At 49.2% G+C, this 18,103-nt stretch overlaps 1 protein-coding gene across 2 annotated transcripts in view; it reads right to left on the bottom strand.

Moving 5' to 3' along the window:
* The window catches only part of Efr3b (EFR3 homolog B), a 73,653-nt gene that overhangs the window by 24,399 nt on the left and 31,151 nt on the right, over window positions 1-18,103 (bottom strand). For both annotated transcript variants that reach the window (XM_013119873.3, XM_040730743.1), the window contains exons 2-5: window positions 15,404-15,480; window positions 14,133-14,260; window positions 6,834-6,984; window positions 144-265 (exon numbers count right to left, since the gene is read on the bottom strand). In XM_013119873.3, the coding sequence (XP_012975327.1) occupies window positions 144-265; window positions 6,834-6,984; window positions 14,133-14,260; window positions 15,404-15,480 (478 nt within the window). The remainder of the gene's footprint in view (window positions 1-143; window positions 266-6,833; window positions 6,985-14,132; window positions 14,261-15,403; window positions 15,481-18,103) is intronic.

The following is an 18,103-nucleotide window of genomic DNA, read 5'->3' as shown; positions in this document are numbered from 1 at the left end:
GCCCCACTCTGATTAACACCCACCCACCATGGCAACAGCAGGCCAGAAGGAGACTCAAGGAAGGCAGACTGGTCAGCTAGTGCTCAAGGCCCCTTGAGGATTCTGCTGGGGGCCCCGTAGGCCCCTTGTCTCCCTCTACTCACTTAGTCTTGATTTCCAAGTCATCGTGGCTGGAGTGGCACATCTCACTAAACCGGGATACAAAGAAGTCGTAGCTCCGGTGATAAGAGGGGGTGTCCTCTTCAATGTTGGCGAACTTCACAAACTATCGGGACAGAGGAGAGGATCTGCATGAGAGGTAGTCACTCCGCCCCGTGATGCTGAGTGTCCCAAACACCTGCTACAAAAAACCCCACAGACCCAGGCCTCGGGGACCAGCTCTTGCCTATAACAGCACCCTTGGGAGACCCGAGTCCAGACGTTGTCAGCTTTCCTATACACAAAAGGCGGGGAGCTGTGACCTTTCCTGTTGAGGGGGCAGAGGAGGGAAGGGAAAGCCAGTGGCGGCTCCCCCTGTACACTGCTGCACAAGGACCTGGGGGCTGAATGCAGTGAACGAGGCACAAGGCTCGGCCTGCAGGAGAGCTGGCTCAATGCATGGGGCGCCTCCTCGACTGAATTTTGAGACAGGAGTGCAAATCTGAACATTGGACTTCCAAACTGGAATCGTATTGCACGGTCGAAATTTCGAGTGCTTGAAGTTTGCCATTTTGGTTGTCCCCCTTTCTCTATGGGACAAGATCTCACCAGCAGATGAGCTGTTCCTGAGCTTGCTCCTCCTACCTTTACCTCCAGCTGTTAGGGTTACAGGTGCTTGCCCCATGCCCAGCTTTAGTTAACCCTTACTTCTCAGCAGCGTTCTCAGTGGCTGGATTGCATTGCACTGTATGCTTCCAGTTCTGAAGAGAATTCCTTCCAGTCACATCCCTCAGAGAAGCAAAGCGTGGCACACAAAATAAACCGCTAAGGACTAATACAATGTATTTTGCTTGATGCTATGTTAGTATTCCCAAACAGCTCCAGAAGAAGATTAGATTAATGGGTTAGAGATGCAGCTCAATTGACAGAGTGCTTGCTTAGCGTGCATAAACCGTGGATCCCTCCCCCAGAATGGGATAAACCAAGTGTGGCAACGCAGGTTTGTGATCTGGAGGCAGGAGGATCAGAGGTTTACAGACATCCTCAGCTACGTAGCAAGCATGAGGCTGGCTCGGCTACATAAGACCCTGTCTCAAGAAGAGAGCTTAGGTTGAAAATATGTAATTTCTCAAATATTGGTTGGCATACACACACACACACACACATGCATATTAAAAGAAAATCCAAGGCTGCTTGAATGCAATGCATATTATCACTTATTCTCGGGGAATTAACTTTCCCAGCCTCTACGGGATTCAGCTATGTGGTCACAGGGAGCGCCATCCATGGGGATGACACAGAGACACATCCCGGGTACCACTAGGAGCACAGCACTCCGCATGCCACTCAGGAAACAGAACTCCACTCGAGATGCACTCTGGCCTCTGGGCATCGCCCTGTCCCACTTGGTCATCAAAACAAACTTCAGGTAGACTGTCCGTAAAGCGTGTTTGCTTCTGCTTAACGTACACCTTGCTCAGCAGCAAGCTCTCATGTATGCAATAGGCACCAAGAAGTAACAGTCCTTGAGGAATCCAGGCGGTGGTGGCGCGCACTTTTAATCCCAGCACTCGGGAGGCAGAGGCAGGCGGATCTCTGTGAGTTTGAAGCCAGCCTGGTCTACAGAGTGAAATCCAGGACAACCAGGGATATACAATGCTGTACAACACAGTGAAACCCTGTCTTGGGGGAAAAAAGTCCTTCAGGAAGCAATTTAGGCACAGGAATTTCCATCACAGACAGCCAGGTCAGTCATGCCAACTCCTTTTGGTGTTGTTCCTCCCACCTAGAAGAGGACTTGCTATATGGTCCAGGCTAACCTTGAACTCACAATCCTCCTGCTTCAGACTGCAAGTGCCAGGACTACAGGTATGAAGCACCACACCTGCCTTCCGTGCCTCATCTGAAACGTCAAGTGTCGGTGGGAAGGCCATAGGCAAAAGAGAAGTTGATGGCAGTGTGTTCTGAGAGACACATTCAACAAAGCCCTGTGCTCTTGCCCTCACACGCTGTGATTTTTTTTCAAGGACTCGTTATCCCTGTCCTGCTGGCCTCCTCCCATGTGACATCCTTCTCTCACAAGACGTGTGTGACAGCATTTAGAACCGCTCTAGCCCCCGAGCCCAGATAATGCAGCACAGAATCTCCAGACCCCCGAGTTACACACAACTCTAGATGCCCTGTTCCCTTATAAAGCGACAGGTTCCAAGGCTCTGGACACAGCAGGCAGCAGGAAGAGAGTGACACTGGGCCTGGCTTGAGTTTCTGAAACCTCAAAGCCCCTCCCCCGTGACACTCTTCCTCTGACAAAACCACACCCATTCCAATGAGGTCACATGCCCTAATAGTGCCACTTCCTATAGTCTGTGGGGACCGTTCTCATTCCGACCAGCACAGGACTCTATATGAGACTTTCCCTCTTTCCTTCCTTCTTTGCTTTTGCAGTGCTGGGGAACACCAAAAAAGCTCTCTACGCTGACCTGTAGCCTGCCCAGCCTTCTGTGTGTGTGTGTGTTTTTTTTTAATTTGGCAAAAAATCCGAAAAACTCACAAAAAAACACAAAACCACCAAAACAAAACAACAACAAAACCCCCAAAACAAGGTCTTGCTTTGCTGCTCAAAATGGCTTGAAATTAATGACTCTCCTTCCTCTACCTCCTAGGTGCTAGGAATACAAACTGCCACTGTACCTGGTACCCCCTGTTAGTATTTCCAGGATGGGATTGGAGCCCAACTATATATTCGAATTCTAACTCCTCCAGTTAGCAATAGGGTGGCCGGCAGCAAGTCACTTAAGCTCCCTTGGCCTCAACTGTTCCATCTTTAAAATGGAATTAATGAATACTTGCCTTTTATGCACCCAATGACCAGAATGACCACCCACCCTGACTGTCACTTTTTTTTTTTTGAGACAGGGTTTCTCTGTATTGTTTTGGAGCCGGTTGTGGAACTCACTCTGTAGACCAGGCTGGCCTTGAACTCACAGAGATCCTCCTGTCTCTGCCTCCCGAGTGCTGGCATTAAAGGCGTGAACCACCGACACCCAGCGCCTGTCACCCTTTAAGAGCTATTTTAGTTCTGTATTTATGTTTGCATGTGCCATGTGGGGATATACACATGGATGTAGGTGCCTGAGAAGGCCAGCAGAGGGCATCAGATCTCCTGGTGCTGAAGCTATAAAAGGTAGCCAGCATCTTAATGTGGGGCGCGCTTGAAGAGCCAACAGTGCTCATAACCACTGAGCCATCTCTCCAGCCCCAGACATGGTTTTTATTAAAGTGCTAGTACTTAATGTATGAAATCATGAAAGAATAAAGTCGAATTTTGTTTCTTTTTCCTTTTTAAAAAATTGCCATGATGAAGGTCTCCATGACAACAAACTGACAATTCTGAACATGTGACATTTCAAAGGCCAGGGGCGCACTGCTAGGGCCACCCTCTCAAGATCAAAGGTCCTGCTCTTTCTATATAGCAAAGGGCGCCAGGCTTGCAGGAGAGGATCACCAGCCTCTCACAAACGTGTGTGGAGAGCGGAGGGTGATTAAGGGCTTGGGTAACAGAGAGAGTCTGCTCTACATAGTGACTGCACAAACAGCTCTCCCCTGGCCTGAAAAGGGAATCCAAGCCTTGCTGGGCTCACTCTGGCACCAGCAAACGGTCTGCAAGCAGAGCTAGCCCTTCCCCGGTCTACAAAGGCACTGAGTAACTCTCTGTTGTCAGACAGCACAGAACAGCGGGACCTCACCTCCTTTGCAGCCTGGGGACTGCTAGTCTTTTTGCTACCTTCACCTCCTCTTTGCCTCACCAAGACCAACCCAACTAGACAGATTTTACAACCAATGCTGTCTTGGCGTTCATATCATCTGCTCCCTTCTCCTTATTAATTAATTGATTGATTGATTTGTTCTTGAGATAAGCACTTTACTGTGTAGCTTAGCCTGGCCTCGAACCCAAGATCCTCCTCCCACGGCCCGCTGAGCACCGAGAGCACCAGTACACCCTACCGCATCTGATCCCTCTTTTCTTCTGCTGGCAGCGAAACCGTATCTAAGTTAAAAATGCTTCAGTGACTACATAATACACAGTCGAAAGAGTTGGATGCGGGCAAAGAAGAAAGGACCCACAACCTCTCCTTCCTCTCCCTCCAGCCTCCTCAGTGCCCACGAAGGTTCAGATCCCCGTGAAGACCGTGTTGCCACTCCTGGGCTAAGTGTCCCAGGGCAGAGCGAGGCAGGTACAGCAACAACATGCAAGCCCAACATGATGTGAAGCGGGGCTTTCCGGGGGTCCTTGGCATAGACAGCTGGCCAGGGCGTCCAGATGAACAACACTAGGAAAGGCTGCCTCTAAGCTGGAATCCCAGCCCACTGCAGGTTCAACTGAACTCCTCAGGGTTGCCACCCATGCTAATCTTCACGGCCACAGCACAGCCGTCATGACATGTCATTCGGCAGCCTGCTAAGGCACTGAGTCACTGGGGGGATGGATTCAGAGAAGGTGGCATAAATACCTGTCCTGGGCTAGGATTTACTTTGAGAAAAGCAAGAGCTGTCGGCCACCTGCTCTGTGGCCCCTCTGTGGATCCAGGATGACTAGTTTATTTTCCATGCAGATGTTCTTTCCCAGACTGTAGTTATCTTAAACAAGACAACTAAAAGAGTACACGAAGCTGTTGCCAGGGCAACGTGACAAAGGGCTTCACCCTTGGCTGCTGTATATGCAATTTGTCAAAGGCAGCTGGGGCGAAGGGGAGGGGAAGGGAAGGACTGTCACTTTGGGTCATTTGAAGAAAACGTAGAAGACTTTCTTCCAGTTAAAGCCACTCTTCCATAGAGCAGGAAAAAAGTCATGACCGGTGTGATTAAAAATTCAGAAATAGGGTTAGCAAGATGGGTCAGCAGGCACAGGGGCTTGCTGCCAAGCCTGATGACCTGAGTTCAAACCCCGGGACCAGGAAGGTGTTGAGAAGAGAAGTGACATTTGTGATTTGTCCTCTGATTTTGACATGCTCACTATGGCAAATTCATGTCCACACACACACACACACACACACACACACACACACACACACACACACACACCAAGGAAATCAATAAATATAAAGAAGTTAAGGAAATATTCAGAAACACCTAGCTGGGAGCACCGAGGGAAAAACCTGCTACTTTTCTATTCTCACTGCAGAAAGATAAAGGACTCACTAAAGCTATAAAATAGTGACATGTAAACGGCTTAAAGATCCGGAGCTTTGGGGCTAGAGAGATGGCTCAGAGGTTAAGACACTGACTGTTCTTCCAGAGGTCCTGAGTTCAATTCCCAGCAACCACATGATGGCTCACAACCATCCATAATGAGATCTGGCACTGCCCTCTTCTGGCCTGAAGGATGCATGCAGACAGAACAATGTATATTTAATAAATAAATAAATCTTTAAAAAAAAAAGAGTACAGTGCCGACATTACGCACCCCTTGCTACAACACGCTGAGAGGCTGTTATTATATATATAAAAAAAAGATCCGGAGCTTAAAGTATGTGCTAAGAGGAGGGCCTAAGACAAAGGCAAGCTTAAAGAGAGCACCGTGACATGGAGAATACTTACACACATGTTACAGTGGAACTTCTTAGCGTGCCTACTGCCTTCTCTCATAAACCGTAGCATGTCGGGGTAGCATCTGCTTGAACGGTAACCAGCAACCGAGCCCAGGGGACCCGCAGAGACTAAGTCCAATCACTTGAGATTTTGGTAGAAATGCCAAAGCCCACAGAAATCAGCCAGTGGGAAGGGGCGGGGCTAAGTCCACAGCCCGCTTCTTGCATCCCCACAGTCTTCACTTGTCTGGGGTCTTCATGTGTGGGCATTATTGCTAACGGGCATATAGCCGAGACCAGCTTTCAGTGGTGTCCCATGGAATGCTGAGTCGGAAGGGCCCTGGGCACCTCCAATCCCCACAGAATGACCCAGGTTCAGCCATGCCTTCCCACTTCTTGGGTCCAAACTGATAATTATTTATGATAACAACTTATCAGGGGAAAAAAGTTAGTCCTCAGTCTAAAGAGCAGGACCTTATTTATTTGAGAGGTGGGTTTCATTATGAAGCCTTGGCTGGCCTTGAACTCACACATACCTACCTGCCTTTGCCTCCCCAGTGCTAGGATGAAAGGTGTGTGTCATCGTACCCAGTCCATGACTTTTATATTTGAGATTTACTATATTATATTTAATTACATGCATACATGTGTGTGTCTGCACATGAGCGCAGGTGCCTGAGGAATCCAGAGATTTCCCTAGAGCTAGAGTCACAGGTAGGTTGTGAGCAGCCCCAGATGGGCGCTGGGAATCAAACCGAGACACTTCTCCAGCTTCAGTGGGTTTTATTTTTTAGTATTTTATTATATGCCCACGTAAATAGTATATTTACTGAAATTAAAAACTCAATGCCTCTTTGCACACATAAAGAGAGCATATTGTGCTTAGGGCAGCGGTTCTCAACCTGTGGGGGAGACCCCTTTGGGGGGGTCCCATATCAGATATCTGCATATCAGATGTTTACGTTGCAACAGTTACAAAGTACCAATGAAATATGTTATGGCTGGGGTCCACCACAGCATGAGTCAGAAATCAAGTGATTCTGAAACAGCCCAATCCAGAGTCATCTAACCCATCCCAACGAGAGCATGCCCAGCCCCAGCCCTCACCGAGTTGGTGCCGAGGATCTGCAGGTTGGGCTTCTCCGACTCGAGCAGCTTGGCCACCATTTTCAGGAAGCTCTCCACGAAGAGGTTGATGCTCTGGCAGTGACAGGCCATGAGCAGCTGGTCCAGCGCCTCCATGGCGATGCACACGTACCTGAGGACAGAGGCACAGAGGCGTCACTCAGTCTTGCCCTGCCCTCTCCCGCTGTCACCCCTGGATAGGGCAGCATCTGGGGAAGGAGATGCCTCTGTGGGCTGCCCGTGTCCGTGCCGTGCTTCTGACACGTGCTCACTCCAGCACGGAACTGAGAGTCAGGTGACACAGAGAGGGGTGCTGAAGGATGTTAAGGCTTCCCGGTCAAGTTCACGTGCTACATATTCAACAAAGAACGAGCCCAGCGATCAATCCAGATCAGATTCATCTTTGAACAGGGAGCAGATATTTATAAACTCTTGATCTTTTTTTTTTTTTTGTTTTGGTCTTAAAAAAAAAAAGTTTGGGTCAATAAAGCAAATGCCTGAGAGGGACCACCTGGCCTCATCCAGGCCTTAACGGTGCTTATTGTGGTGGCCATCCAGCTACAGAAACCGTGTAGTAAGCCACCTGAGCCAAGACAACTTTCCACATCCACACAAAGTAACAGAATCCACAGTGTCTTCTAAGTCTGTTTTTAATTTTTTAAAGATTTATTTGTTTTATGCATACGTGTATTCTGCCTGCATGCTTCTCTGTGCACCATGGGTGTGCCTGGTGCCCGTGGGGGCCTGAAGAGGACATCGAATTCCCTGGAAATGCAATTTCAGACGGTTGTGAGCTGCCCTGTGGGGGCTGGAGATCAAACCCAGGTCCTCTGGGAGAGCATCCTGTGATCTTACCTACGGAGCCATCTCTCCAGACCTTAGGTTTGGTTCTAAACAGACATCGAGCACCAGTTCTTAAACACCCTTGCACTTACTTCTGTACAAAATAGCCATTAAAAAAGCCTTTATACTCTGAATCTTTTCCACTTTTATGAAATTTATTTCTCTAATCTCTATGAGCTGAGCTAAATATTAAATCCTTGAATATTACTAGATTCAATTATTAAGGATTATGAAATAGTCATTTCTGAATATACTGAAAACTGGATCATGTCATCCCTTTATCTATAAGGTCCTTTTTCTTGGGGGGTTAGGGTGGAACGCAGGGCTTTGCCCGTGCTTGTTAGGCACACTATCACAGAGCCCGCAGCCCCAGCTCTGTGGTGGCTTAGGAACACAAAGACAGCATTGACTCTTAGAAGTCATTTGGTGAGTGGGAGCGCTGGCTTGGCATTCCTCCTAACCAGGATAGACGTGCCCCATCCTCTATAACCTTGATCTCCACAGACTGGCATGGTCACAGCTAAGACACCTCCTGCAGGCCTGGCATTTCAGAGAGTTCAAGTCACCCAGCTGGAAAAGAAAACTGGCTGACAGGCTGGGGCCCCTGCCAGAAGGGTCAGGAAGGGTCAGGCCAGAGAGGACAAGCACCAGGGGGTGCAGGGAGGCTTCCCTGTAGGGACACCTGGACATGCTCAAGTCACCCAGTGATGGTTAGAAAATAACGGTAGGCAAAGAGAAATCTACCCCCCCTTGTCAATGGATCATGCTAGCATTTTTCTGCTGGCATCTTACTTATAACAGAACTTAAATGAAGTAAATAAGGAAGGGGTGAGGTGGGAGGCAAGAGAAGAAACTAGAAGACCTCCCAAGTCCTAGAACATCATTGCTTTTTCAGGGTGGGGGGAGGCATATCTAGAATATCCTGATAAGAAAGAAAAAAACATATTCTTTATTAGAAAAAAAATAGACTATTGACCAAGACTAGAGATTTTGGTATAAAGTGAAAAAACATAACAGTAGAATTGAAATAGAAATATAAAGAAATAAACATAGGGCATAAGTACCCTTGATGCTCCATTTCTGATCCCAATGCTACAAATGGCACTTGAATTTGGACACTACCCCCCAAAAGATCTCAGTGTTTGTCCTATGGTTTTTGTTTGTTTGTTTGTTTGTTTGTTGTTTTTGTTTTTCAAGACAGGGTTTCTCTGTAGCTTTGGAGCCTGTCCTGGAACTCACTCTGTAGACCAGGCTGGTTTTGAACTCACAGAGATCCGCCTGCCTCTGCCTCCCGAATGCTGGGATTAAAGGCGTGCGTCACCAACGCCTGGCATTTGTTCTGTGTTATCACCACCTTCCCCATGTGCCTTGCCTGTCAGTCCTATGCTCTTAGACCAGGGCATGGGATTTGGGGGGTACTGTCCATCAACAGGATTCCCATGACAAGGTTACCACCATCAGAGACCTAAGTTCTTCATTCAAGGGGTCCAGAGTAGTAATAGGTCCGAGTCCAAGCTGGCCTTCTTGGATACTTGGAGAAGAGTGGGCTAGGATGAAGCTGGGCTGTGGGGGAAGGTACAAGTTGCAGCAGCAGCAAACATCAACCCCAAATATACCATGTGGACTTCCCACATGGAAGATGAAGAAGACAGGACACACGTGACCCGGAACCTCGGGCAGCAGGGGAAGACGCTGGGCAGGTTACAACCGGAAGAAGCCAAGATCAGGAACCAACACAGAAGGAAAATACCCAGGGTTCCTGGTGCCTGTGAGTCAAGTGAGAAGTCCTTCGATGGAGTTCCTGGGAGGGCTGGTTCTGCTTGGACACTTCATTCCAGTCAGAAGTAGCCAGAGAACCCAGGAAAAGGTCTGGAGCGCAAGGAGAAGAGCGGGAAGAGCCGGCTGGGAGCCCCACCCAGACGGGAGACGAGATGGACCTGGGGTCAGGGATGCGGGTCGTCCCTCAAAGGTCTGTGTATATTTAGTCAGCCCATTCCTGAATTGAAACGCGTTTTTAAGAAGTCTGGGAGCAGGGAGGACAGTTTTGGCTCCAGCTTAGGAAGAGCGCCCCTCCGCACCTAGCAGGAGTCTGCAGTGCACGTTCTGAAGGGTCGGCCCACTCTCCCACCAGCTTCGGATCCTCCTAGGAGGCAATGCTGAGGCCAGGCTGGGTCCTCAGGCTGAAGCAGCCCCACGTCCTGGTCTGCATCCTCGGTTCTCAGTCCTGGACTGGTGCAGAACAGCAGACATGGGGACCCCAGAGACGGTCTAATATGTCATGTTGCACGCTGAGGCCCACCCCCGGTGCCCCTTGAGGACCTGTCTCACTCGGCACTGCCATTCCCTTCCCTGTTCCCCTGTTTCCTAGGGACACTAGGCTCATCTGGAAAGAGAATGAGAGGAAGGAGAGACGCATGGGAAATGCTGGGGTTTTGCTCCGTGGCATCTGGAAATGCCCCCATCTTCCCCCTGCTCACAACTGGCGTCCTTGGGGGTCAGACACTCACGAATCAGGACCCCCTATGGCAGTGTCAGAGTGACAATGCAGGAAGTCAGTGGCCGCGAGGAGGTGCCTCTGGGGCTCATGGGGATCCATATCCAGGGTTCACACCGACAGGAGCAAACCACAAATAGATACCCTTATCATGCTAGGAAGACGCTGCCTGATGTGAAAATGTTGCTCTTTCAGGCTCCCACCCATGACAAGGAAGAGATCAGGGTGTTGGGCAGGGAGATACAGAGGGGCAGGAGAAAAAAAGATCCTAACAGACAGTTCTCCAAATGTTCATGATCAAAGTCCTCCCGTGGGCTTTAAATACCTAGATGCTGCGAGGGCTATTTTTAACAGGATGATGCCAATTTTGAATTGTCATTCCACAAGCAGAGGAAGGATTCGAAGAGGCTGTCAGCTATGGACATTTTTAATCACAAGAAACATCACTGCAGAGGCTCTGGCGGAATCGGTATTAAATGTTTAATGCTCTCACTGGCACATTAGCTTTTGGTTCTGTCTAGGAGAAAGCCGTTTTTACTTGTTTGAATATGCACGACAGTACATCAAGTCTCTTCATATAATCAGTATATGCAAAGAATTCATGTTCCTCCTCTTCTTGAGTGGCAACCTACACTTGCTATATAGAGAACGATCATGGAAGCATTAGTTTGCATTTTGTCTTCACATAAAGGGTAGCCTGGTTTAAGATTTGCCGGGGGGGGGGGGGGGACTAGAGCTGGGGGTAGTGCGCATCCTTAGTGTACACAAAGCCTCAGTGTGATGCCCCGCCTTCTCCCCCACCCCAGCATTTGTGGATGAGCCTTGGTTCCTCAACCTCAGGACTGTTCAAACAGTCTGTCTGGTATTGGTTATATAATAGTGGTGGGCGTGGCTGGGTGGTGGAAGACCCTAGAAGTTTGAGGAACCTGGAGTTTTGTTTGTTTGTTTCTGGTTTCTGGTTTTTGAAGACAGAGTCTCACTATGTAGTCCTGGCTGTCCTGGCTCTCACTCTGTAGACCAGGTTGACCCCAAATTCAGAGATCTGCCTGCCTCTGCCTCCAGAGTGCTGGGACTAAAGCTGTGCACAACCACTGCCCAGCTCTGGAGTTGATTCTAAAGACTAAAGATTCTAGTCTTTGAGTTGAAGAGCATGCCTACATATTCTATATACTGTGATAATTATTATATATTGGCTTGGGGAGACCAAACAGAAGGACTTGACAGCGGGCAGACAGGTCGGGCTCCTATTGTAATCTCCCGAACTTAACCAATTAAAAGCCTTAACCAAGAGAAGGGCAGGAGCAGGGGTGAGGCCGTCCTTCACTGGCCTACCATGGATGGACCCTGGTTTTGTCTCCAGAACCACAAAAACCTGGTGTGGTGGAGCATGCTTATAGCCCGGTGCTGGAGAGGTGAAGGCAGGAGGGTTAGAAGCTCAAGTTCATCCTTAGCTATACTGAGTTCAAAGCCAGCCTTGGACACATGAGACCCTGTCTTCCTTCTCACCCCCCCCCAAAAAGAAGGAAAAAGAAAATGTCAGGAGCAGTGGGAAGAGGAGGATGGAGAGAAAGACTCGGGCAGAGTGGGATCCATAGGGTCAGGAACCATGACTGCCCATCAAGAACTCAACCCTCTGCCCCAGGAATAAATAATGCTACCTAGGCTTCTCGGGGTGAGCTACTTGACCTATGAACTGTGTCATCATGGCAGGGCAGCAGCAAGCATGAAGTAAATCATGCCCAACAGTCCACGTTTAGGGAACAGAAAACACAATGAAACAAACAAACAGAAGTCCCCCAACTGTGACACTCCCAGGGTGAATGCTCTGAATGCATTGGCATTTGGACTTTATTTTTTAGCCACTGAGGTTTGTTGATATATATATATATATATATATATATATTTAACTTGACCCTAAATACTTTGTATGTGGCCATTATAGTCTGTTTTTGTACTTTTAATATCATTAGATATGGATCTTTATAAACACCATTTCTATTACCTAGATAGCATCTTATCAAACGATACAAACCATAACTTACTAGAGCTTTCTTCTGCCAGACTCTTAAGTTGTTTCTAGTGTTTCATTGTTGTAAAAAGCACTATGGTCTGGGCATGGCGCCCCACAATTGTATCCCAGCACTTATGAGGCAAAGTCAAGAGGTACAAGACTCCCAGGCTGTCCTCGGCTACGTAGCCAGTTTGACGGCAGCCTGGACAACTTGAGACTTAATTGGGTTTTTTTTTTTGAGGCATACAAAAACACTGCAAAAAGAAAGTCTCCATGCACCAGGTAGAGGTTCTGAGATGTTTTCCTGGGAAGCCTTCGATGGGCAGAAAAGGGCAAAAGGACACACACAGTTTTGAAGATCTAGACACACATCTCATGACCTAGAAAATTTAACCAATTGTTCTCTTTCCAGGATAGTGTGAAAATGCCTCCTTCCCCCGACCCCCCATCTCCTGGTTAGTACTGGAATATTAACTTTTAGAAAAACAGTTAATGTGATAGGATGACCCGGTAGTTTGGGAGTGAACTGTAAGTCTGAATGCTGCCTGGGTGACAGCGGCCCTCAGAGTGGACCCTTTGAACTCCTTACCCCAATTGTCCCTCTCCTGACTCCCAGGACCATTTGTTCAATGTTACTAATGTGCAACCTTGAATTCTTCATCGTATTTGTGGGTAATGCTGATCTTTGGTGTTCAGTTTTAAAAATCTAATGGTTTTGGCTGAGCGGTGGTGGCACACACCTTTGATCCCAGAACTGAGGAGGCAAGGGCAGACGGATCTCACTGAGTTTGAGGCCAGCCTGGTCTACAAAGTGAGTTCCAGGACAGCCAGGGCCACACAGAGAAAGCCTGCCTTGAAAAACTAAAAAACAAAACAAACCCAAAAAAACAAAAACAGAAACCACCTTAAAAAAATCAACATCAAGAGTTAAACAGCTGACCTGAACAATGGGTTGCTCATGGACCCCAGACTGATAGCTGGGAAACCAGCATAGGACTGTTCCAGACCTTCTGATCATGGGTGTCAGTTAGGAGACCTGGGCAATCAATGGGGCCTCTGGTAGTAGATCAGTATTTATCCCTAGTACACAAATGGACTTTGGGAGCCACGCAGGGGAGGGCCTACACCCTGCTCCAAATGATATGACAGACTTCGAAGATCCCCCATGGAAGGCCTCACCCTCCCTGGGGAGCAGAAAGGGGATGGGATAGGGGGTGGTGGGGGACAGGGGAGGAAATTTAAACAGCTAAATGTATTGATCACTTTAAGAGTTCTCTCTGTTAAACACATGAAGTCCTTTCCTCTCAGACGATAAATTTTCCACTAACGTGTATTTTTGTCTTGTTTTGGGATGGCCGCTCACATTTCCTAGGCTAGCCTTGCTCTGATGCTGGAGATGACTTTGAACTCTTGATCCTCCTGCCTCCACGCCCAAGTGCTCGGATCACAGGTGTGCTCCACCGGGACTGGTTGATGTGGCACTAGAGGTTGAAGCCAGGCCTTCGAGCATGCCAGACACTCACTAAGCTACGTTCCAGTCCTTTCCTTATGTGTTTTTTAGTGGACAAACCACTCCAAGCTCTCCTCCTCAACACTGCTGGCTCCACCTCACTCTCTCAGACAGGGAAGGAAGGCGGGTTGGTGAGAATAAACACAGGCAGACTGGCTGTGTAAGCTCTATGTGGACTCGCGACAACCCGATGGGTACTAAGTGGCTTCTCTTTCGGAGCCAGCATAGCCTCTCCCCAAATGTCCACAGCCTCACCTACGTTCATCTGCTTCTGGAGGAGCATGTGCAAACTCACCTTCCTTGGTCTCAGTCTATCCAATAACTCACCCCATACCCCTTTTTCTTGATGTTATTGCACTATCTTACCCTAAAAATAAAATGCAATTTCTGAAAACTGATGTCGTTCCTACTTATGTGACTTACCCATAGCGGTGGCGCCCCACGTCTCGGATGAGCCTCTCGGAGAGGTAGGCACCAATGCGATCCAGCTTTTCCGGAGCTGAGAGGGCGTAGAAGGTCAGTTTCTCCATGTTGGTCTTCACCAGACCATCCTGTAGAAGACAGACAGCTCGAAATCACCGTGGCCCCGATACAGTGAGGCACAATATCAGTTCAACTGAGCTGACGTTTGCAAGGCGTCTATTATGCAGATGCTGGACATCAGAAATATGGAAATGACAAAAACAGCATTTCTGTCCTCCAAGCATGGGGCTGGGGAGACACTTTATAGCATAGTGCTTGCCATGTGAGCATGAGGGTCTAAGTTCAGATTCCCCACAACCATGTAGAAGCTGTACACAGCAGCTCATGTAGCCTAAAAGCTTCTTAAGAGCTGGGTGGGCGTGCAAACAGGGAGCTCCCTGAAGCTCACTGGCCCCAGTTTAACCACGACAGCAAGCTCTAGGTTCCGTGAGTGACTTGTCTCAAAAATCATGGTGGAGGGTGAGGAAGGCACTTGACGTCAATCTCTGCCTCCATACATGCATGCACAGACAAGTGCACTTGCGCGCACACACACACACACACACACACACACACACACATATATCGACAGAGGCAGGTCTGTGTGTGCCTGTGTATGTATGTGTGTATGTGCATTAATGTGGGTGTGGATGAAGGACACAGCATCATTGACAGTAACTCAGGTGCATGGATAGTCACTACCAAGACTCGAAGAAGGAGACTCTGCAGCTCCTAGGGAATTCTCCAGAGGATAATGGAAATGGGGTTCTCCAGCTGCCCATCCGGAAGAGGCCAGCAATTCTCAAATACCGAGGCATCAAATCCTGACATCCTCAGACCACAATGCATAACACAGTGTGACACACAGTGACAGCTTGGAAGCCACGCAGCCAGGCCTCCTGTGCAATGCACAGCCAGACACCTGACAGATGCCAGAGGGAGCTGCGGAGAGACACGGGTTCCCGAGCCAAACGCTAGACAGGAGCACATCTTCACTAACTGACAGGAAAACATTTCCATCAGGAGAGTGAGCGACTGAGACGGGGTGAGAAGGGCTAGTTCTCATGCCAACACATTCCTAACAGCCTTCTGCACACCCAGCCTTCAGAAGAGTCGATGTCCTCATTCTCCATGGGACAATGCCACTCACCGTTCCCAGGCTGTGGACCGGAGGAGCTGCTGCTCCAAGGCCTTCCCCAGTCACCAGCCCACACACCCTTAAAGGGACCCACCTCAGGATCTTCGGGGAAGATATTGTCCACCAGCCTCTTGTATCTGGGACGAAGAGCGCCGCAGCAGCCGCACACACCTGGAATGGGGAAAGAAAAGCCCAGGAATGAAGCCTTCTCAGGAGGCTGCAGGGACCCAGGCCTTATGAGGAAAGAAGCTAGGGCTGAAGGGCCAAGGGCCTTGTTCTTCCCAGGAGGAAGTCTCCCGCTGATTCCCACACGCCAACGCATTGGTCTTTGCTTGAGTCTTGGGTTTAGGGATTGGGCAGAGTGGGGTGTTCAGGGGAGGAAGCCAGACCCCAGAAGAATATTTGGAGGGTAAGACCTCATGGATGGGAGCTCATGTGAAAGCCAAGTGCTGCCATGCCACCAGCCTAACACACACACACACACACACACACACACACACACACACACACACACACAAATTTCCAGAATACTCTGGGAAGACGAAGGCCACGTGTGAGGGTGACTGCTCCTCCTGCCCTCACTAGCTCCCAACCTCCCTCTTTCTTGAGCCTCAGCCTCCCCCAGTGTCCTTTCCTGTGCCACACCCTCTGCAGAACGGTCATGGCAGGGTGATAAACAAACAGGGTCATCAACTATTAACAGTGAATCCCTAAGGCTCTCGTCTGTGCTATTTGAAACTGCATGGAAGAGCTGGGCTAGTTTCTCATGCCCTTCCCTGGTGCCCTGGCCAAACGGAAACCTAAGAACAATGTGGCCGGTTTTTACAAAGTTAAATGTATTCCAACGAGAAGCCCCGAATGACTCTGTCTAGGATCTCTGATGCTGGAAAGCAAATGGTGTCAGGAAATCAGCATAAAACTGGTGAAGTAACTTAATGGATCAAGGAAATGGAAACACCTAGAAACTGCCCTCTTTAGCCTTATCCCAGGCAGGACCATCCTCTGCTGTATCCCAGCTCCCTTGTGCGGAGAGAGTTGAGGGTGGAGGGGTGGAGATATCAGGGCTTGGGAAAGTCCATCCGGCAAAGAAAACTAAATGCCCCCTCCACCCACCAATTATAGATGAGTTGTCTGCACTCGCCTTCTACTTGAAATGCAAGCATTTGCTGGGAAGATTAGGGGTCACTGAGAAAAAGAATGAATTGCTTTAGTGGGAAACCCTCCACCACACAAAGAACCCTGCACAGGCCAGTGGGAGAGGTGGGGAGGGGAGCTCCGGCTGGGAAGTCTGGGTGGCGCCCAGCCATGAGGAGGAGACAGCTATGGTTTGGGCTTCAGACTTCATGATTTGGGTATGGATGTGAACTTGAAGAAATGCAAGGGGCAGGGTGGCAGGGGACTGGCTGTGAATCCCACCCCTACCCCACAAGGAAGCTTTGTGGCCCTCAGCCCCCACGACCCCAGGCTCTGGCCACCAGACATTTCCTGGGTTTGTCTTGGCTTCTCTTCCTTGCTCCTTCCTGGGTGAAAGCATTTAGGGCCATGCCCCATTGGCACCCAGGATTATTTATGGTGGGACATTTCCCAAGGGGACACACTCCCTCTCAGGGTCTCAAAGTCCATGGTTTAAAGCTATAGGCTATACTATCATCTGTCTGGCCAGGCTTTTTGGACACTTTCTCTGGGTGCCCAGGCAGGATGTACGGCAACTTGTTAAACCTCTTGAACAACTCCAACGGGTGAATGTGTACTATATTTATCCCCACCTTACAGATAAGGAAACTGAGACAGGAGGAGGTTAAATGATCTGCCTGGAACTGTACAGGGGTAATATATGGCCAACTGGGATTTAGTCCCCCAAAATCTAGCTTCAGAGACTATACACATAACCACTGTGCCAGGGCTGGCTGGGTTACATAGTTACCAAGCTAAGAAAACTCAAAGCACACATGCAAAGGGAGGGTACAAAGAGATGGAGCAGGAGAGTTCACATGAGCGTGGGGTGAGCCCGAGGTGCTGCATTTTCAGCCATGGCTAGGCAACACTGAGGCTCCAGCTATTGGCATCTCTTGGAGTCTGCAAAGTGGCACAGCATGGCGACAAAGTAATTTAGGCTCCAGGGTCACAGATGCCTGGGTTGAAAGCCCAGTTCTTCTGGGTACTTACTGTATGACCTTGGATAAGTAATTTAACTGAAATCCACAACGAGAGACACTGCATTTTTCTTCAACATCTTAGAAGAAGAGATGCAAAGACCAGGCAGGGCCAGACTGAGGACTGCTGTGTACAGGCTAACGCAGGGATCTTTGAGAGTCATCTGAGTAGCAGGTGACAGTAAAGACCCCACCCAGATGTAATATGCAGGATGGCACAGGGACGAAGGTCAGAGCTGAGTGACTTATCAAGACAGGACAAGGGAGGGCAGAGTCCAGCAAGACGTGAGTACCTCCTGGAAGCAAGAGGGTAAGTTAAGAATGTGGGGCTCAGGCGTACAGACGAGGAACCCAGAGCCCAACCGTACCTAGAACTGGAGAACACAGGTGGTTGGTGAGCGACGTCTAGAATGGACTACATGCAGAAAGGCTAGGGCTGAAGTCTTGGGGGTCACTGCCTGTGTGGAGCCACGGAAGCTGCACTGAGGTGTGCCGAGGCACCCTAGCACTGCAGGAGACGACGGGTGGGGTGGGAGACACTTCTGCCAGGGGTGGCGGGCAGGGAGAAGCGATGGACAGAGCCTGTGACCGCCACCCATTTTCCATAAAGCATGTCACCTTCATTCCCTCGTTACTTCTCT

Source organism: Mesocricetus auratus, unplaced genomic scaffold, assembly GCF_017639785.1.
Source record: "Mesocricetus auratus isolate SY011 unplaced genomic scaffold, BCM_Maur_2.0 Super-Scaffold_100024, whole genome shotgun sequence".
In the NCBI taxonomy this organism is placed as follows: Eukaryota; Metazoa; Chordata; class Mammalia; order Rodentia; family Cricetidae; genus Mesocricetus; species Mesocricetus auratus.
The sequence above is the reverse complement of the archived record's forward strand: the minus strand, read 5'-3'. Positions and strand labels throughout refer to the sequence as shown.